General features: G+C 41.1%; 1 protein-coding gene across 2 annotated transcripts in view; it reads right to left on the bottom strand.

Annotated features, from left to right (window-relative positions):
* Positions 1-21,247, bottom strand: part of LOC133616138 (neurotrophic factor BDNF precursor form) — a 52,339-nt gene extending 31,092 nt beyond the window's left edge. The window contains exons 1-2 of one of the 2 annotated variants that reach the window (XM_061975258.1): positions 21,089-21,247; positions 8,428-8,515 (exon numbers count right to left, since the gene is read on the bottom strand). In XM_061975258.1, coding sequence (XP_061831242.1) covers positions 8,428-8,515; positions 21,089-21,195 — 195 coding nt within the window. In that variant the 5' untranslated portion in view covers positions 21,196-21,247. Of the gene's footprint in view, positions 1-8,427; positions 8,516-20,481; positions 20,619-21,088 lie in introns of those variants that run through there. The other variant, XM_061975260.1, reaches the window with a different exon arrangement.
* Between the last annotated feature and the right edge of the window lie 1,578 nt (positions 21,248-22,825).

Genomic DNA, 22,825 nt, shown 5'->3' with positions numbered 1-22,825 from the left:
TGCAAATCATTGTATTCCTTTTATATTTACATCTAACACAATTTCCCAACTCATATGGAAACGGGGTTTGTAATTTATATTATTTAATTATTTCAATATCCAGTCTGTTCAACTTAATGTCACAAAATTCCATAAAAATAAAAAGGTATTATTGTTTTTTTATTTATTTTATTTTTTATTTTTTTAATTGTACATGTTTTCTATTCGGGCTCTAGTACTATGGAATGCCCTCCCGGTAACAGTTAGAGATGCTACCTCAGTAGAAGCATTTAAGTCCCACCTTAAAACTCTTTTGTACACTCTGGCCTTTAAATAGACCCCCTTTTTAGACCAGTTGATTTGCCATTTCTTTTCTTTTCTCCTCTGCCCCCCACTCTCTTGTGGAGGGGTGCGGCACAGGTCCGGTGGCCATGGATGAAGTGCTGGCTGTCCAGAGTCGGGACCCAGGGTGGACCGCTCGCCTGTGCATCGGTTGGGGACATCTCTGCGCTGCTGACCCGTCTCCTCTCGGGATGGTCCCCTGCTGGCCCCACTATGGACTGGACTCTCACTATTATGTTAGATCCACTATGGACTAGACTCTCACTATTATGTTAGATCCACTATGGACTGGACTTTCACAATATTATGCTAGACCCACTCGACGTCCATTGCATCCGGTCTCCCCTAGAGGGGGGGTGGGGGGGGGTCACCCACATCTGCGGTCCTCTCCAAGGTTTCTCATAGTCATTCACATTGATGTCCCACTGGTTTGTGAGTTTTTCCTTGCCCTTATGTGGGCTCTGAACCGAGGATGTCGTTGTGGCTTGTGCAGCCCTTTGAGACATTTGTGATTTGGGGCTATATAAATAAACATTGATAAACATTGATGTTTTCCAATTTATAAGTTCCAGTTCAGGAACAAGTTCAGGTCCTGTTTAAGCACCGGCACCGTACCATATGTGGTACTAGTATCGGTTAAAATGTAAACAATACCCATCCCTAAGTCAAGATAGCTTAGCATCTTATTCTGGGTTTTGCTCCGTTTGTGTCTGTGCTCGTTCCACTTCCAGAATTTAGCATCACTTGAACATAGGCTACTAAAATAATTGGTAATTGGACATTTGTCCATCAAATCCCAATCGTGACGCATCTATAGGTACACCTAATTCTTAGCATCAATATTCCAGCTTTTTCTCCTCACATTGTGCCTTTTTGCTCAATGTTTTCACATTTACTCTTTATTTTTTGATTATCAATTTTTTACAACGTGCAACAGACCCATAGAAAATGAGCCGTGGTCCACAAATGGCCTGGGGCCGCACTTTTAGATCTCATTGGAAAATGTATTTCACTGGAAAAGCAAAGTGTTACAAATAATGGAAGAGTGTCTCCATGCTTAATAACACTATCACTCGCCATGACTCCCGTCAATCAAAGGCTGGGCTGCATGCTTGTGGAGGTGTCCAGCACACTTCCACATCTCGCCTTTCACGGCGGTGGTAATGCACACTCCCTGCGCTTGTAGAGGTGCACTGCACACATACTTCGCCTTTTGAGACCAGTTGTATTCGATTACTGAGTAGATGCATGATGCAAGAAACACTTCCTGTCTTTCCTTTTTAACGCATATTGCATGGGAAGTTTAAAACATTTAGAAGAGACTAGTCACAAAGATGACTAGAGAGCTCCTGTTGCACATGGAGATAAAATAGTGTCTTTTTATGCAACCAACCAAAATATGGATTTGAAATAAAAACAAAATTTTCAAACAAAAAACACTTTTGGTCGCAAATTATTTTTTTGGTTTCAAGTCCTTTTTTGGTTACGACTCAACATCAGTCTTGTGGGCGGGGCCTACTCTGAACAATATTTATATATAACAAGTCTTTTTATTGGTCTATACCAGGGGCGTCAGACTCATTTTAGATCGGGGGCCACATGGAGAAAAACCTACTCCCAATTGGGCCGGACTGGTAAAATCACGGCACGATAACATAAAAATAAAGACAACTTCTGGTTGTTTTCTTTGTTTAAAAATAGAACAAGCACATTCTGAAATTATACAAATCATAATGTTGTTGTTTTGTTTTTTTTACACCTACATGTTGTGGTTCTATCTTTATTTGTCGTTATTTATATTTTTTGAATAAATTATGTGATAATGTTCATTAGTCAACTCATTGGTGTTAATTTTCAATCCCTCAAGATAACATTGTTTTATATCAAAATCAAATTACAGTTTGTTATTTATGTAGTTTGATCATTTTCCTCGACTGATGTACTTAACATCATGTGGTTTATTTTGTACATATATAGCATCATCAAGGAATTGCTATTGCGACATCCAGTGGACACATTTAGAACAGCTGTTTCTTTCATTCAAAAATTTCAGGTTAATTTTTATACTGAGCAAACTCATCCCGTGGGCCGGATAAAACCTGTTCGCGGCCCTGATCCAACCCTCGGGCCATACGTTTGACACCCTTGGTCTATACCAGGGGTCGGCAACCCGCGGCTCCAGAGGCGCATGCTCTTTAGCGCCGCCCTAGTGGCTCTCTGGAGCTTTTTCAAAAAATGTATGAAAAATGGAAAAAGATGAGGGGAAAAACATCTATTTTTGTTTTAATATGGTTTCTGTAGGAGGACAAACATGACACAAATCTCCCTAATTGTTACAAAGCACACTGTTTATATTAAACATGCTTCACTGATTCGAGTATTTGGCGAGCGCCGTTTTGTCCTACTAATTTTGGCGGTCCTTGAACTCACCTAGTTTGTTTACATGTATAACTTTCTCCGACTTTCTAGGACGTGTTTTATGCCACTTATTTTTCTGTCTCATTTTGTCCACCAAACTTTTAAGGTTGTGCATGAAAGGTGAGTTTTGTTGATGTTATTGACTTGTGTGGAGTGCTAATCAGACATATTTGGTCACTGCATGACTGCAAGCTAATCGATGCTAACAGGCTATTTAGGCTAGCTATATGTACATATTGCATCATTATGCCTCATTTGTAGCTATATTTGAGCTCATTTAGTTTCCTTTAAGTCCTCTTAATTCCATGACACACTATCTGTATGTAATATGGCTTTTAATTTTTTGCGGCTCCAGCATACTTGCCAACCTTGAGACCTCCGATTTCGGGAGGTGGGGGGTGGGGGGCGGGGGGCGTGGTTGGGGGCGTGGTTAATATATATATATATATATATATATATATATATATATATATATATATATATATATATAAGAAATACTTGACTTTCAGTGAATTCTAGCTATATATATTTTATTATATATATATATATATATATATATATATATATATATATATATATATATATATATATATATATATATATATATATATATAAATAAAATAAATACTTGAATTTCAGTGTTCATTTATTTACACATATACACACACATAACACTCCTCTACTCATTGTTGAGTTAAGGGTTGAATTGTCCATCCTTGTTCTATTCTCTGTCACTATTTCAGAACACACACATTATACAAATATACATTATAAAATCAATAAGAAAACGGGAGCTCTAATTTGGGAGTCTGAATTAGGATCAGAAGTTCCTATATAAACATTGCGCACTCACGTCGCCATTTTGTATTGATTACTGCACTGGATTCATTCACAAATACAAACTACAACTCACAAACACTTTAGAGTTAGGCTCCACCATCAGAATGTGTACTTAAACTTATAAAGATCACATGGATATTATTCAGTGAGTTGATTCACCAAAACTAACCTGTTATACAGGAGGAAAAAGCACACAGGACGTTTCAATTGTTCACAGACTGCAGGTCGCTCTCATCAGAATGACAAGACACTTCCGGTCTGCAGGTGATAGCATTCAATTGGGAAGAAACGCCCTACTGCCCCCTACTGACCAATGTGAATACTGATAAATGTGGAATGACAGCTCCAAAAACGAATTCAAACCACAAAATAAACTAAATAAATCAACACAAAAATGTGACACATTATGGGTGGGTCACATGTGCATGTACAACAAGCTGTCAACACGTCACTCAGGTCCGCATGGAGCTGGAGGGGGCGTGGCCTCCAGCTCCGCCTGAATTTCGGGAGATTTTCGGGAGAAAATTTGTCCCGGGAGGTTTTCGGGAGAGGTGCTGAATTTCGGGAGTCTCCCGGAAAATCCGGGAGGGTTGGCAAGTATGGGCTCCAGACAGATTTGTTTTTGTATTTTTGATCCAATATGGCTCTTTCAACATTTTGGGTTGCCGACCCCTGGTCTATACCATATATGGGCATGACTGCTGACTTCTTCCGCCCTCAACACATTTGGAGACACCCAATACTAGGGGTGGGCAAGACTGACCAATGAAAAGGCCTCTAACACATTTTTCATAGGAGGCCCCGCCTACAAGCACAAAGTTGAGTAGTAACCAAAAAAACCCCCAAAAAAGATTTATAACCAAAAAAATAGTTAGCAACCAAAACGTTTTTGTTTAAAATTAAATTTGTATTCTTTATTTTTTATTTGTAATACATTTTTTTGGTTTACAAATCATTCATTTTGGATGCAAATCTTTTTTAATGATCTCTTTTTTAATTACAAATCCATGTTTTGCTTGGTTGCATAAAAAGACACACATGTATCTCCATAGTTACATAGAGAGGGCTATTTTCTGTAGCCATGACAAAATAAATAAACAAAAATCAATAATTCACTTCAGAAATAACATATGAATAATAGTGAGGGATCGAAGTCAGCCCCCCCAAACCCCTTCCGGTTGTTAGCTTTCTGGAAGTTGAATACGACTGCAGTATAGGATAAGATAGGATATACTTTACTTATCTCGCAGTGGGGAACGTTTTTACGATGGCAACACTGATCCCTCCTGCTATGTTTTCTTATTCTCTGGCAGACCAGAAAAACTGTGTCAACAAATGGCGTTCTCTTGCTTAGCACCACAGGTAGCGCCAAATGTATTTGTGGCGGGCCCCCACAAATACATGAAAATACGGCAAACACTGATGTATGTGAAGCCAACAGGCAGCACAGTCGGATAAATTATGGCGAGAGATTTCTAAAACAACACATTTTTGCGCAGGGTAAAGAAATTAAATTCATTTAGACGAAAGCTCAAGCATGCTCACTATTCAATAGCGGGATCATTTTACCACTTGTTATTACTCTGGGAATTCACTCCACTTCCAAAGCAACAATTTGTTTTTTTTTTAAGACGCAATCTCAGTCTATTTAATCCAATCGTTGGTGAGCAGCGCAGGCAGCTGACGACAATATGAGCCAGAAAAGCAATTCCTTCTCCTCCTTGCTCAGATGATACGAAATTAAAACGGCAGAAAGGTATCGTCGAAGCCACAAGTCATCAAACTTGCCTGTTTACATCTGCTAATTACTTTTGGGCCCCGTCTGGTCTCAGGAATCATTACTAAAATGTCAAGTGCGAGCCTAAAAATTTGAGTTCATCAGCATTTTCTTACCCCTCGGCACAATGACAGCTATTAAGTCGGAGCTGCATGTCATTATTGTCATTATTATGATATTAATACATCCATAACATAACAAGCAGCACACGTCATCTGTTGTTGTTAGTGCTTAGAAGCCCTGCCCGAACAAAGGAAACAGAAAACAACATCATTCCCTACATTCGAAACATATATGACAAGGCTATTCAACTGGCGGCCAGGGGGCCAAGTCCAGCCAGAGAATGACACCATACCCGTCCAGGAGAACAATATTTATTTAAGTAAATTCCTAAAAACACTAGTTGTATATATAAAGCAGTGTTTCTTAACCATAGGGAATGCCCACTAGAGGGCCACCAAAAAATATAAATTTCTCAGCTGTGGTACCGATAGGCCGCAGCGGTACTCAGTTGTAATACACTTTTCCACCACTAGTGGCAGTAATGACGGTACCAAAGAAACAGAAGAAGTCTGGTGCTAAAGTCATAGAAAGGTTTAAGCGCAAAAAATATGCCTACAGTGATGAATATGTATCTTCAGTATGTATAGTTTGCCAGTCATTTATGAGTCCCTTCTTATGCAGTATACATGTTTTGTATTTATATTTCTAATCAGCCAATAAATCCAATGAATAATAACCTTTGCAAGTAACACATGGTTTCATATTATTTGACAAGGTTGTAAAACTCTAAGTAGGCTAGATATGATTAATAGATATAATTAAAATCAAAAATAAGGTTCATGATTCAGTATTAATATTTGAGTGGGTCCCGGGCCCTTCTGTAGTGGAGAGGTTGGACAAAAAGGTTAAGAACCCCTGTTCCACAGGACACTTTGGAATATCCTTGCAATGACATTTAGCCTTGTCAGCAAACCTAAAACACTGGGGTCCAAACTTGTGATTTACACAACGGAGGCGTTTCTCATGGCACCCCTTTATGTCCTCTCCTTTTTGGCAGTTACCATTTTTGATGTGATTTATGACATTTGATATATGTATCTCTGTGATGAGGTGGTGACTTGTCCAGGGTGTACACCGCCTTCCGCCCGAATGCAGCTGAGATAGGCTCCAGCACCCCCCGCGACCCCAAAAAGGGACAAGCGGTAGAAAATGGATGGATAGATGGATGGATCTAAGGCAGTGGCGGGTCGTGCGTTTCCCACTTAGGCCTTCAGTGATGTCCGACTTCAATGATTACCTCTCAAAATACCATCATTTATGTCACCACATGACCATTGGTGGAGAAATACGACACAGTAACACATTTACGCCCTACAGGTTATTTTCTGGCGCATTTAAAAATCAATTAAAACGCATCAGTAATTAAAACATATCTTATGTACCGTATTTTTCGGAGTATAAGTCGCACCGGAGTATAAGTCGCACCTGCCGAAAATGCATAATAAAGAAGGAAAAAAATATATAAGTCGCACTGGAGCCCGGCCAAACAATGAAAAAAAACTGCGACTTATAGTCCGAAAAATACGGTAGTACTGTCAAAATTAAAATTGCAAAAAACATTAAAAGTGAAAAAAGAAAATATTTGAATTCACTATTCGACGCCTTGTAAGCCAGTGGTACTCCTCGTCGTCGGCTTATTCAAGTGGAAACGGCGAGCATTTCCATATTTCATCGCCAGAACAGCTGAGCTAGCTTCCGGGGTTGGCCGACATGGTATCACAAGATGTAGTTTCTCTTTAAATATCCTTCTTGAAAATGGCCTTGCAAATATATGTCTGCCACCTAATCAACGTTTTGCTCTCCTTCTTTGTGGGTTACGGCGCAACACTTCCTGCTTCCTGCTAAATGGAAACTTGTGATTGGATACTCACTTTGGAATGACAAGTGAGTATCCAATCACAGTCTTGTTAACATCAGGCTACCTAGATAGGCTACTGTCAACAACTTGTGATCTGATTGGCTATCGCAACTGTCTATCAACTGTATGTCCCCTTTTGCTTACGGTGCACGGACGCCCGCATTGTTGATTCTCAAGGCCTCGGGCAGATTTGGTACAGCATGGCAACATAAGCTAGCTGAATTCTGATTGGATACAAACTAAAATTAAAAACAACAGCACTGGAAGGAGCATAATATGACATGAAGAGAATATGAATACTTTTAGATATTTAGGGAAAGTAAGTTAAAAAATAATTTTATCTTTAATTATGATCATGATTTCTGGTTATGTTAGGCACACCACTGATCTAAGGTGTTGCTGCAGATTGTTTACTTTTGATGCAGTCAGTAGTAATTTCTTTAACTTCTTTAGTTAGACAAGTAGTCTTCCTCAAGGTTCCAGGTTAGGTCCTCCCTTTTTCATCGTTGAGGCTATTCAACTGGTGGCCCGTGAGTTAAGTTAAAAAAACTGAATTTTTTAAAACCAAAATCATATGTCTACTGCAGAGGATGCTGGTTGTCCGGAATATACAAATACGTCTTGTAGGTCCTTAGCGTTCTGGAAATGAGGCCCCCAAAACAATTAAGTTGTATGAGGTTTTCCTCGTGTTTGGCTCAAACCACCGTGGCAGCCTGTTGATAACGTGCTTCACGCTGCTCTAAAATATCTCTGAAGAGGGTGGAAATTAATTACCAGGCTCGGCCAGTGACTCAGAGCTCAGGTCGTGTGGAAGTAATGTGTTCTGTAAATGATCGCCCTGCTGCCACCATACTTCACGCTGGTGCCAAGCGCAGCGTTTGTGCTAATTTAGCTGCTCTGTGTACAGTGTGACGGACAGCGTCAGGATGGATGGTTGTTTGGCTCCATAGGTCGAAATACAACCCAACAACATGGCTTCTACCTGCGATTGCAGCTGTGTGCTAATTTGAATAGAAACATTTGCATGGTCAAAGCCACTTGTGGCTCTTATTGGAGGTGAAATCGAAATTTTGCATACACGCCAACTCTCGGAATGGCAGCCTGTTTCCGATGAGACAAAGGTTGCATACTGCGAGTGTGATACACTGACCTTTAATGCAGAGCATGCATGGCACACATGTTGACCAAGACGTCCACATTTCATGATTTGTCTCTCCTCCTGGATTTTCTGAGGAACTCTGCAGAGACACAAGAAGTCATGATTTAAAGGGGGTTGAAACAGTTCTGGCAGACAGAGAATGTCAGATACAGCGGACTGGAACTAAAAAGATTGAAAGCATATCGGTGAGATAATTATTGAATAAATACGAGGTTCTAAAAGAATTTATATCTATTAAAGGAATAACAATTTTGCAGTTTCATTGCATGCCGGTTTTTCCAAAATATATATTAAAAAAAACAAAAAATGAATTGCTACATCTTGCTTGACTATGGCCTTTTATTAGTAAACAATATGCATACTTATGCCATGTGTCCAATTAAGCATTTTCAATAGGGATGTCCGATAATGGCTTTTTGCCGATATCCGATATTCCGATAGTGTCCAACTCTTTAATTACCGATACCGATATCAACCGATATATACAGTCGTGGAATGAACACATTATTATGCCTAATTTGGACAACCAGGTATGGTGAAGATAAGGTACTTTAAAAAATAAAAATAATAATAAGATAAATAAATTAAAAACATTTTCTTGAATAAAAAAGAAAGTAGAACAATATAAAAACAGTTACATAGAAACTAGTAATTAATGAAAATGAGTAAAATTAACTGTTAAAGGTTAGTAGTATTAGTGGACCAGCAGCACGCACAATCATGTGTGCTTACAGACTGTATCCCTTGCAGACTGTATTGATATATATTGATATATAATGTAGGAACCAGAATATTAATAACAGAAAGAAACAACCCATTTGTGTGAATGAGTGTGAATGAGTGTAAATGGGGGAGGAAGGTTTCTTGGGTTGGTGCACTAATTGTAAGTGTATCTTGTGTTTTTTATGTTGATTTAATAAAAAAAAAAAAAAAACGATACCGATAATAAAAAGAAACGATACCGATAATTTTCGATTTTACATTTTAACGCATTTATCGGCTGATAAATCATCTCTAAATCATCTCTAATTTTCAAGCATAAAAATGGCTAAATTAAGTACTATACAGTGCATCCGGAAAGCATTCACAGCGCTTCAATTTTTCCACATATTTGTTTTGTTACAGCCTTATTCCAAAACCACACAACACCCCATAATGACAATGTGAAAAATGTCTGAATGAAATTTTTTTTTGCAAATGTATAAAAAACCCCCCAAAAACAATCACATAAGTATTCACCTTTGCTCAATACTTTATTGATGCACCTTTGGCAGCAATTGCATGCTCAAGTCTATTTGAATACAATGCCACAAGCTTGGCACACCTATCTTTAGGCAGTTTCAACCATTCCTCTTTGCCCTTTCCTCTTTGCAGCACCGCTATGCTCCATCAGGTTGGATGGTAAGCATTTTTTTTCATCCAGTTCCTAAAAACAGGACCCGTACCCCCACTCGGAGGCGAAAGGAAGCTAGCCTCTCGTCTACTGGGTTCAACGCCTGTCACCTCTCACTTTTTGCAACGCCAGAGTGAAAGAAAATCCAGCGCCTCTCGAGAGGACTAGTTCTTTCCTGTGCATCTAAGTGAGTCCGAGTAGATCCAGCCAGTACTTCTCCACCTCGCGCACCAACTCAGGCTCCTCACCCCCCAGCAAAGTGGCGTTCCACGTCCTAAGAGCTAGCTTCTGTAGTTCAGGATCGGACCACCAAGGGCTCTGTCTACGGCTGTCGCCCAGCTCTATTCTTCCTCCTATGAGCGATCAGGTCAGCCCATTGGAGGGGGACCCACATTCTCTCATGGGGCTATCTATGGGGATAGGCCTGGCCACCAGGCACTCGCCATCGAGCCCCACCTGCAAAGCTGGGCTCAAGAGGTGGTGCCCGGTGAGGGAAATCAGGGTCCTTGATTTCGTCTTTTCATAGAGGTCTTCGAACTGCTCTTTGTCTGGTCCCTCATCTGGGACCTGTATGTCTTGGGAGACCCTACTAGGGGGGCATAGTATTGCCCAGACAACTTAGGTCCTGGGACCTTTTGGACACTCAAACTCTTCTACCACAATAAGATGGCAGCTCAGGACAGGACTACAAAACAATTGATCAAAAAGCTTGGTGAAAAGGAGACCAAATTATAGCTCATAAATGGAAGAAAGAGACAACAGTCAATTCAAAATAATTGTTAAATCAAGTATTTGTCTTATTTTCTATATATTGTGGCGAACGATATAGATATTCATACAGCGGGACTTCTGTTTCTCGGTTGGGGGGGACCATGCTAGCAATAACAGGCTACTGTATTTTAACCGGGACTATCTGAAGTTGACCAACTTTTGGCAGAACGTTTTGATGGAATTTATCTTCAACTTCTGCCTCATCATTCAGATATCTCCACATTGGTGAGGTTTTGGACATGAGCAATATCAAAAGACGACAGCGGGACGTAGTGTCAGACATTAGGCGCAGCACTTCAGGCTAACTGAAACTGCTATCAGCTATCATGTCAGATTAACTCTCTTGATTCAAGATGCAATTCGTCTTCCACATCAATAACACAGCTTTGGCATTGGCATGAGCTATGGAGAATGTCAAGGCAGGACATGCATTGCTAACAATACTTAATGCTAACAAGAAACAAAAATAATGATCGTAGCTGCGACTGTTGACAAGAGTTTTAGCAGAACAACTTTCGCTCATGGTTACAGCACATGGAAGCCCGCTTCTAACTTAGATAGAAGATGTACCCAGGATGTGACAAATTATTTCCAGGCTGTGACCGTAGTGAGGGCAGCACGGTGGGGACAGGGGTTAGTGCATGTGCCTCACAATACGAAGGTCCTGAGTAGTCCTGAGTTCAATCAGGATCTTTCTGTGTGGCGTTTGCATGTTCTCCCCGTGACTGCGTGGGTTCCCTCCGGGTACTCCGGCTTCCTCCCACCTCCAAAGACATGCACCTGGGGATAGGTTGATTGGCAACACTAAAGTGGCCCTAGTGTGTGAATGTGAGTGTGAATAATGTCTGTCTATCTGTGTTGGCCCTGTGATGAGGTGGCGACTTGTCCAGGGTGTACCCCGCCTTCCGCCCGAATGCAGCTGAGATAGGCTCCAGCACCCCCGCGACCCCAAAAGGGACAAGCGGTAGAAAATGGATGGATGACCGTAGTGGCTGGGAGACTAATAGCAATGACCTACGGGCTACCGTTGAGTACTGTAATTAAGAGTAGAACAAACTTAAGGCTACTATATTGGGTAAAACAAATGTAAAGGTGACTATATAGGTCCTATTTCATGTTTAGAGGGTTCTAATGCTAAAAAATATAAACATATTTAAAGGGTCATCATTATTTTTTATGCTCTAACTATGAAAACATCCGTTTATCCCGGCCGTGATTTTCTTTATGATCCGATACGGAGTAAAATTCAGGCCGGTATTGGCAATACTAATCTGATACGATACTTTGTGCAACAAACATACCTAATATGTCTGCTAAAATGTAAAAAAGTTGTGTATTTCAAATAATAACATGTCTCATAGCATAAAGAGTACAAGACATAGTTATTTATTTATTTAAAACTCTAAAGTATACTGAGGTAGTGGTTGGAATAACAATATAGTCAAGCTAATAAAACAGAAAAAACTGGACAAAATCATACTAAGTACACGAAAATGGTGTTTCAAACCATAACAAAAATGAAATGAGTACAATAATAAAAGCTTTAAAATACATGTATTATTAAGAAGTACCATTAGCATAAAAATAATTCACAATCCAGTTACATGAACACGTTAACGCGGAAATACTGATCATGTGAAAAACACCCAACAAAAGTTAAAGTTAAAGTTCAAGTCCCAACGATAGTCACACACACACTAGGTGTGGTGAAATTATCCTCTGCATTTGACCCATCCCCATGTTCACCCCCTGGGAGGTGAGGGGAGCAGTGAGCAGTGGCGGCGACGCTCGGGAATCATTTGGTGATGGTGAAAAGCATCCAACATTGACACATTAACTCATTCACAAGTTTAAGTTACTTTTTCCACTGTGTTCTTGTTAAGGATATACATTATCTGAAATGATTGAAGTATCAAAAGTACAGATTTTTTGATTTGAGAATTGATACTACAGTACAAGTACCTGGCATTGGCGGTATCGATATTTCAGTATCGATCCGCACATCACTAGCAGTCATGTCCAGTACCAATTAGCGCGATAAATGTGGGACTACTGCAGCCACAAACGAGACAAAAATTAGACTTGAGAAATTGCGACCTTGCCTCCCCCTCCTTCGGTCCGAACCAGATAATGGGGCTACACCCTTAAAGTGCTGATAAGTTTTACATTAATGAAAGGGGGACATTTCAGTAGGTTGCTGAGGAAGATCGTGTGATGAGAAAAGTTATCACCTAAAAGAGTTTGCCACACCCATCAGAAAAGTCCAAAAATGGTTGGGACACACAGTTGACAGACAGCAGGCGCACAGTTTCAAATAAAGGGACCGAAAGGGGAGGGGGATTGTTAAGGCAAATACAAAGGAGTCGTGAGAGGGATATCCTGGTCAAAGTTTCTGTATACATCAAAGGGCTGCCGCGGAAAATAAAAGCACACTTGTCAGGATCGACCAAACTGCCTCTTTTGTGTCGTTGAGCAGCCAAATTCATGCACACAAAGCCTTTGGATGTCCGACACCGCAAAGAGGACGCGCCTTTCAGATGACATGCTTTGCTGTGGCCTGCTTTTTGTCTGTCCTGACCAGGAGAGATAATATCACTGGATCAAAATCCCTTTAAGCCCCTTTTACTCACCGTTAAGACTCCCATTACAGCCCCTCCCCCGATGCTCCACTGTTCTTCCATTTCTTACACAGAATAAACTTGAAACAAACAGATAACATACACTCAGTCATACTTGCCAACCCTCCCGATTTTCCCGGTAGACTTCCGAATTTCAGTGCCCCTCCCGAAAATCTCCCGGGCCAACCATTCTCCCGAATTTCTCCCGATTTCCACCCGGACAACAATATTGGGGGCGTGCCTTACTGCCTTTAAGGCCTACTGAAACCCACTACTACCGACCACGCAGTCTGATAGTTTATATATCAATGATGAAATCTTAACATTGCAACACATGCCAATACGGCCGGGTTAGCTTACTAAAGTGCAATTTTAAATTTCGCGCGAAATATCCTGCTGAAAACGTCTCGGTATGATGATGCCGGCACGTGACGTCACGGATTGTGGACGACATTTTGGGACAGCATGGTGGCCAGCTATTAAGTCGTCTGTTTTCATCGCAAAATTCCACAGTATTCTGGACATCTGTGTTGGTGAATCTTTTGCAATTTGTTCAATGAACAATGGAGCCAGCAAAGAAGAAAGCTGTCGGTGGGAAGCGGTGTATTGCGGCCGACTTCAGCAACACAAACACGGCCGGTGTTTCATTGTTTACATTCCCGAAAGATGACAGTCAAGCTTTACCATTGGCCTGTGGAGAACTGGGACAACAGAGACTCTTACCAGGAGGACTTTGAGTTGGATACGCAGACACGGTACCGTGAGTACGCATGCAGCTGCGGCTTCCAAACATTTGATCGCTTGCCCGTGCGGGCGTGCCGCTATGTGCATGTCACGTACGTAACTTTGGGGACTTTGGGGAAATATGTGCTGTGTGAACTTTGGGGAGGTGAACGGTACTTTGGGCTGTGGGATTGAGTGTGTTGTGCAGGTGTTTGAGTTGTATTGGCGGGTTATATGGACGGGAGAGGGTAGGTGTTTGTTATGCGGTATTAATTTGTGGCATATTAAATATAAGCCTGGTTGTGTTGTGGCTAATAGAGTATATATATGTCTTGTGTTTATTTACTGTTTTAGTCATTCCCAGCTGAATATCAGGTCCCACCCGCCTGTCACAGCATCTTCCCTATCTGAATCGCTCCCACTGCCCTCCAGTCTTTCACTCTCACTTTCCTCATCCACGAATCTTTCATCCTCGCTCAAATTAATGGGGAAATCGTCGCTTTCTTGGTGCGAATCGCTCTCGCTGCTGGTGGCCATGATTGTAAACAATGTGCAGATGTGAGGAGCTCCACAACCTGTGACGTCACGCTACTCGTCTGCTACTTCCGGTACAGGCAAGGCTTTTTTTATCAGCGACCAAAAGTTGCGAACTTTATCGTCGATGTTCTCTACTAAATCCTTTCAGCAAAAATATGGCAATATCGCGAAACGATCAAGTATGACACATAGAATGGACCTGCTATCCCCGTTTAAATAAGAAAATAGCATTTCAGTAGGCCTTTAGCGCCCTCTACAACCTGTCGTCACGTCCGCTTTTCCTCCATACAGATAGCGTGCTGGCCCAGTCACATAATATATGCGTCTTTTACACACACATTAGTGAATGCATGCATACTTGATCAACAGCCATACAGATCACACTGAGGGTGGCCGTTTAAACAACTCTAACATTGTTACAAATATGCGCCACACTGTGAACCCACACCAAACAAGAATGACAAACACATTTCGGGAGACCATCCACACCGTAACACAACATAAACACAACAAAACAAATACCCAGAACCCCTTGCAGCACTAACTCTTCCGGGACGCTACAATATACACCCCCCGCTACCATCAAACCCCGCCCCCCCAACCTCAACCCCGCCGCCCTCCCGCCCCCATTTCCCGAATTCGGAGGTCTCAAGGTTGGCAAGTATGCACTCAGTAGTACCTTGGTTTTGTTATGCCCCGCTTTTCGTATGATTCAGTTTTCAACGACATTTTTGCGGGAAAAAATGAAAAACCTAGTCAGTCCCTGATCCAAGCCTTGGCGATTCCATTTCAGTACCATTTTTTAATTGAGTATGGCTGCAAAATTATCCGCTGTGGGGTCAAAGAAAGTAGTGAGGACCAGCACTTTGATAAAAAAAGGTGATATTTACTATTGAGTTTACCAAAGAGCGTGTACCAATGTTCTAAAAAGGTCAATTTTTGTAGTGTCAAATAAAAGAGTATGTAGTGTCAAATACAATCAACCATTGCAAAGTGTAATGTGTTTGGGGCTGGAATGAATGGATTTCAATGCAGATGGTGTTTATTGTCTGTGAGTAACTCAATAATTAAATCTAGTAGTCGCCTTTATATCCACACAAATGATTTATGGTGAGGACACTTACAGTGGAACCTCTCATATCGAATACATTTTGAGCTGTGTCCTCTGGTTGCCAACATTGGCACTTATTTCATAGTCCTGGACCTAAAAATGATGCTGTAGGTAAAATCCCCCCCAAATAGACACAGTGGTGATTTTAGCCTTGTTGTTATAACGAGTTCCAAGAACATTTTGTAACGCCCACTTTTCAATGAATGAATGAATGAATGAATGAATGAATGAATGAATCAATCAATCAATTAATCATTTAAAGTTTAATTGTATAGCCATAAATAACAAGTGCCTAAAGGAGCTTCACATACCCACAACGCCAGCCCCTGATCCTTAGCTCTAAAATGTGGGATGGCCTGCATCAGCCTGCTCACGTCACCTACAGAAGACTGGAGGCAATTTCTTATAAGATAGTATATATTTTGGTAGCATCTTCATCCCCAATTAGATTATTTCTGTGCATAATTTGAATACACTATTAAATTTGTCTAAAAGATGCATTGTTGCAGATTGTAGCAATACAACTAAAGAAAGGGTCAGCCTGCTAACATTTCCAAATGATAGGACCTGGTAAGAGACAAGCGGTAGGAAATGGATGGATGGAAGGAATCTGAGGAAAGTATGGACCGCTTTCGTCAAATTCACTTGTGAAAAATGGGGCAAATGGGGCAGCCCAAGCGAGAAGAGTGTAATTTGCAGTGACTTTTACTAGACATAATTATTTTGGTCGTAGTTTGGATGGAAACATTTTTAAAAGACTCAAGCCTAATGTGATCCCAAAACTCAGGAGAATCTTTGAGGGGAGAAAAGACTGAGTCAGACCCTGTGGAAAAAAGAGAAAGAAAAGTAGATCTGGCGCTCAAAAACAAGAGAAAAAGAAGGTAAGCTGCTAGTGTTCTTTTTTTGCGTCCTCTTCTACGGATGTATTCCTCTTGAGGAAATGCTGTAAGAGCATGAGGATGTGTTCTACTTTCGAGGTTCGCTGAAAAACTCAACAATTCAGCAGTTCAGGGTCCTGTTAGTTATGAAATACAGTGGCATCCATTCAAGTCAAAAATCCTTGGATTGACTGACTTTTGTCCCCATGAACGGTAGCTTTATAGATATAAGGAGAATTGCCGATTTTTTAATCTACCGCACTTTGTTGACATTACTTTTTCCTTTTGTGTTAGGTTGGATGAAAAAGCAGCAGCAAAGTCTACCGCCAGAGAAGAACGGACATTTTGTTCTATGCTGAAGCTTAGGACTATGCGGTAGAGACCAAAACTGACACCGCAATATTTTTAGTCCGAATGGTCGTACACGGTATATAGCAGTATCTTAAAAAAACGTGCAAAGTGCTTAAGGTTGCCTAAGTGTTTCATGGCTAGATAACCAATGTGTTTCATGGCTAGATAGCCAATGTTGATAGTACTCAGATTTTTTGTCTTGTAGGTAGTAACGTGTTTTTTATTCTTATAGAGTAATTAGTTAGCCGTTACTATATCAAAGCCCTTTTTGTTCATTTTATTCATTAACGTTAGGTTTATAGCCTCACGCTTGTACATAGGGATAGATAGAGTTTCTACTCGCTCACTGCGGTGAAAGCCACTGGCTGTTAAGTATAAAACTAATTTTCACTCACCCAGCCGCTATACTACAGTAGCTTAGTCCGCACAGGCTATGAGGAGAGGCACTTTCAAGCCGAGGTCTTGCTAAACATTTGACACACGGAGCGAGCAGCAGAGAGGAGCTACCGCTAGCTGCTCTGCTAAGTCGCTAACAACTTGTGAACAACATAAACAGATGAGATTCGAGATAAAGTCGCTACAAGGAGAGATATAAGTTCTCAAGCAAATTGGTGTATGTTTAAATAAAGCTGTAGTCACTCACCAATCGCCAAATGCAGTCACTGACCAAAGCATTGCATCACTCGGGAGCCGAGACGTAAGCACTGGGGAGCCATATTTATTTGAAAAGTTTTGTTGTGCTGCGTCGTTGTGAGTCAGAGAAGCCTACGTAAACACGCAAGGGGCGGGGGGGGGGGGGGACGACAAAGGGAATGCCTTGTGCTTTGCCCGTCTGGCGCAGAGAAGAGCAAATGGCCGTAACCAAGGCACATCAAATGATACCAGAGTGGCGGTTTTGTCTCAAATATATACTGCTTTCTAAAATATACCGGTATTAACTATTTTACTGGTATACCGCCCAGCCCTAGCAGCCCAGCAGTCTCAGTAGGTAAATCTTAGACTTTCTGGTGTTAGGCCACCTCTTCCAGTTCCACAGAAGGCACACCGAGGCATTCCCAGGCTACCTGCCAGACATAATCCCACCAGTTTGTCCTAAGTCTATCCCGGGGCCTCTTTCCAGGGCATACCCGGAAGGTGTCTGGGAGGCATCCAGAGTAGATACCTGATCCACCTCAACTGGCTTCTCTCAATGCAAAGGAGCAGTGGCTCAAATCTGAGCTCCGACTGGATGACCAAGATCCTCACTCAGGGTAAGTCCAGCCACTTTGTGGGGGAAACAAATTTTGGCCGATTGTACTTATGATCTTGCTCTTTTAGACACTACTCAAAGCTTTTGACCATGGGTAGAAGTAGGAACTCAGATCGACCAACAAAGTGTGAGCTTTGCCTTCCGACTCAGCTCTCTCTTCACCACAAAGGGGGCCACTACAGCAACCTTATTACTGCAAATCCTGCCCCGATTTGCCTGTCGATGTCTCTCGCATTGCCTCACTCATGAGCAAGATCCCGAGATACTTGAACCCCTCCAAATGGAGAAATAACTCACTCCCACCCCGATGGATGCAATCCACCCTTTTACAGCTGAGAACCATGGCCTTAGGTTTGGAAGTGTTAGGTTTCATCCCAGAAGCTTCACCCTCAGCTGCAAACTACCCAAAGAAACGACCATCAGAATAACATCATAACAATAACACCTTTGGGTTAAAGTTAAAGTACCACTAATAGTCACACACACACCAGGTGTGGTGAAATTAACCTCAGCATTTGACTCATCCCCTTGTTCCACCCCCTGGGAGGTAAGGGGAGCAGTTAGCACCAGCGGTGGCCGTGCCCGGGAATAATTTTGGTGATTTAACCCCCAATTCCAACCCTTGATGCTGAGTGCCAAGCAGGGAGGTAATTGGTCCCATTTTTATAGTCTTTGGTATGACTCGGCCGGGGTTTGAACTAACAACCTTCCAGCCTCAGGGCGGACACTCTAACCACAAGGCCACTGAGCAGGTTAATGTGTTAATGTGTCAGCATGTCTACTTTTTTTTGGTTTAAGCTGGGACTTTTTAGTCGTAAGAACATGGTTAATATCATGATTTCCTACGTAATTTTAGCTATAAAGTACACACTGCAGGCTAACGCTTCATATATATATACAGTATTTTTCGGGGTATAAATCGCACCGGAGTATAAGTCGCACCTGCCGAAAATGCATAATAAAGAAGGAAAAAAACATATATAAGTTGCACTGGAGCCCGGCCAAACTATGAAAAAAACTGCGACTTATAGTCCAAAAAATACGGTATATATATGTATGTATATATATATATATATATATATATATATATATATATATATATATATATATATATATATATATATATATATATATATATATATATATATATATGTATATATATATATATATATATATATATATATACTTAGCTATAAAAGGTCAACACCTATATATAATCACACCACTGTCATTAATAGTGGGCCATTAGTCAAGTTCATACCTGTCAACAATTTGAAATAAGGGAAATTTCCCAGGGTAAAAGATTTCCCTGCCTCCGCATCGCCAGTTTTACACCTGTTATGCCGGCGTTTGCAGATTCTTGATAAGTCTAAGCATGTGGATCGGAAGCTGTGTTGCTGTACTGGAGAGTTGTTTTTTTCCACGGAAGTAAAAATAAAGCTGCAAACATAGGGAAACTGAAAAGAGGCTGGGAAAGAAGGAGCAAAATATGGGATTTCTTAAGAAAAATGGGAAGGTTGAGCGATATGGCCAATTTTTTTTGGCCGCTTTTTCTGCTTGGAATTTAAGTAGTGCGCTGTGAACCAACATTGTGACCTTGTTCACACTGCAGGTCCATCCATCCATCCATCCATCCATTTTCTACTGTTTGTCCCTCTCGGGGTCGTGTGGGTGCTGGTGCCTATCCCAGCTGCAAGGCGGGGTACACCCTGGACAAGTCGCCACCTCATCGCCAGGTCAATTAGGATTTTTTTGCCCATATGTGACCTGTATCAGATTTTTTCATGTCAATCTGAACAGTACAATTTCATTTTTTTCAAATACGACCCAGGCCACTTTCGAAATCGGGTATGTATCTGATGCGACTGCACTTTAAACGACCAATACGTCATCAAAAAGTGATAACAATCTTTATCAATAGTCATGTTTAAATCAGCTAGTATTTTTCCATGTGCACACTTTGTGCTTTTTCCTTTTGTTCGCTAGTAAATTCTGTTTCACCTTAAGGCGCTGGAATGTTGGGAGTATGATGTACTCCCTTTTTACCTTATCTGTTTAGAACAATAAGGCTGTATTCCTTTCTGGGCTGGTGGGGGCTGTTTTCGTACTTAATAAGCTGTCTCTTTCCGATTTTTAGACCGCTTCTAGATGCTGCTATTAACGCACTATAAGACTGGTCTCCTAAAGCTTTAGTAAAACTTGATAATATTCCTATTCTGTCTTGATGGTCCTTCTTACTCGACATATATGTCATCCGAAAGAACTTGGGATTGACCAGTGACTTTTATTCCCTGAGAGGAAGACTGGTCTGACGCAACAGCGTCATAACTCTTCACCAAAATAGCTGGTTGCAAAAAACATAGTTGACAAATAAGCAGAAAACAGGGCAAACATATTATGTTTCAGGAACTCACGTCAATGTCAAACCACTCCTGTCTCCGGATAGTGGCCCACGCGCTCTTCAGAGCTTCAAAGAAAATGTCCCACAAACTGCGAGAGTCAAGATGCTTGCACTCTTCCTTTTTAATCCATCCATCCATCCATTTTCTACAGCTTGTCCCTTTTGGGGTCGCGGGGGGTGGTGGAGCCTATCTCAGCTGCATTCGGGCTTGTACAGTATTTCGGTTCAGAGAAGGTTGACTTTGAAAAAAATCCTTGAAAATTGCCACAAATATGCCAGAACTAAGTCCTACTAGAATTGGAGCCATGTTTACTTCCCTAAACACTGCAGCCCGTGTCAGTGTGCGTTCACATCAGAGATTGCATGTTTTTGTAATGTGAAAGACGACATAAAATCGGATTTGACGAAAAAAATCATATTGGACATCCTAACCTGCAGTGTGAACGTAACCCAAGCCACTTGTCACACTGGATGGATCCCCAGCTCGTATATAACGTCGTCTGGAACAGTTCCCCAATATTCAGTGTGACCTATGTCCGCATTGCCATACTATAAACGGTGGACCACAGCTTGCTGACTTAGACGGGCTGTCAACATAAACAGGACATAGCTGCAATTACCTGTCATTTGACATGGAAGGCCTGTATGCGTCATCAGTGGCGTGCATGTCCACATGCCTCTGTGGAAGCGTCACTCCAAAGTGGGGGAAGATTTGGCGAGTGGGCATGATGGCTCACACTTTGTTCAAGTTGCGAAGAAGCATACGTTGGCAATTTGTTTTGTTTTTTAAATTTGAAGATTTAGGTGGGCGGAGGAATAGTCTTCTGTAGCAAACGAGCCCACATATACCAACTTTAAAGTCATTAGTAACACAAGGGCTGTGCATTGGACAGCTTTGAAAAATCCAGTAAACAAAGACATGAAGGTTTAAAGTCCATCATTGACCAGTTAATCCTGTCAACTATCCAGGTTACATAGAACAAAAGGAAGACACTAAATATACTTTGTGGATGATTGTGTGCGTTGAGGCATCATGCCAGAGTGTGTCCTGGAGACACCTACATGAGCAGGAAGTACCACACAGGCAGTTCTGAATATTTGGCAGGCTTTTGTTTGTCTGTTGCCAAAAAACTGTGCGACGTCCATACAAAGATGCAGCGGGCGGAAGTAGTGACCTAGGAACATGATACTAACTCTCGAGACAGGGAACTTTCTGGATGAGTTCATCACATTTAATTATATATAATGATATATATGTATATATATATCATTATGACTGATTATTATTTTTTCTTTTTTTTTCTTTGTGTTTTACATTTGTAGCTGTGTGTACAAATGGCGTTTCTGAAGTGGCTGCTGGTTGTATTAGTTCTGTGCTCTTTAACGTCTTTGTTGTCCTTTGTGTTCTTTAATGTTTCCCTTGTTTTATTGAGTTGTTGCATGTCATTCCACCTTTTAAAACATTCTTCTTAGTTGGGACAACAAACGCTCCTATTTTACTTTTTATACAAGTTCCCAGTTTTTACGAAATTCCAGGAATTCCGAAATACCCATTCTCATTTCAAAACTGTTACTACGTCAACATATTTTGTCAACATATTGTGCTGGTATCAATATTTTTAAAACAAAGCTAATTTTTACAGAAATTCCCAAATTTCCTGGAAATTCCCGTTCAAATGAATGGGTGTATTCAACCCAGTGACGTGCAGTCACTAGAGGCAGGTGAGGCGGCGCCTCACCTGCCATCATGGAAAGAAAAAAAATGTAAAAAGAATTTTTTTTTATTAAATTGTTATATGTATCCAGTGATTATACTATAAAGTTATTTTCCATTTAACTTCACCCGTTTTAGATTATTTTTTATTTAAAATCGCTGAATTTTCGCATTTGCCGTTCAAATACTGAGAAGAGACGGTGCGGTGAACAGCAGCCAGTTGAGGCACGTCACTGCGTTGTGCCTCACCATGGATTGCGGACTCGGCTATCTGCTGGCCTGCTGTGCAGTGAAACTGTATTGCTATATTAACTATATTATACATTTCCATAGTTTAGTTAGCTGAGGTATATAATGTACAGTGTATTTTGTCAACAACTGTATGTGTGTAACGTATTTCTTGTGCTGAGCGATCATAAAACGGCTGCAAAAGACGCACTGGCTGAGGCTCGCAGTAATCCCGCCTCCTGCACCCCCGCCGTAGAATGCACGGCAACCCCTGACGGGAGTGTTATATCAACTAAAGCCCACACTTAAACTTTCTACGTGCAAGATTGAATCTATTTAAAAAAGTTATTTCATACGAAGCCAAAAAGTGCAAAAACAATAATGTTCGTATTAGAGAAGTTGTGAATGACTGCAT

This window comes from Nerophis lumbriciformis, linkage group LG15 (assembly GCF_033978685.3).
Source record: "Nerophis lumbriciformis linkage group LG15, RoL_Nlum_v2.1, whole genome shotgun sequence".
NCBI lineage: Eukaryota > Metazoa > Chordata > Actinopteri > Syngnathiformes > Syngnathidae > Nerophis > Nerophis lumbriciformis.
This window is presented reverse-complemented; position numbering and strand designations above follow the sequence as displayed.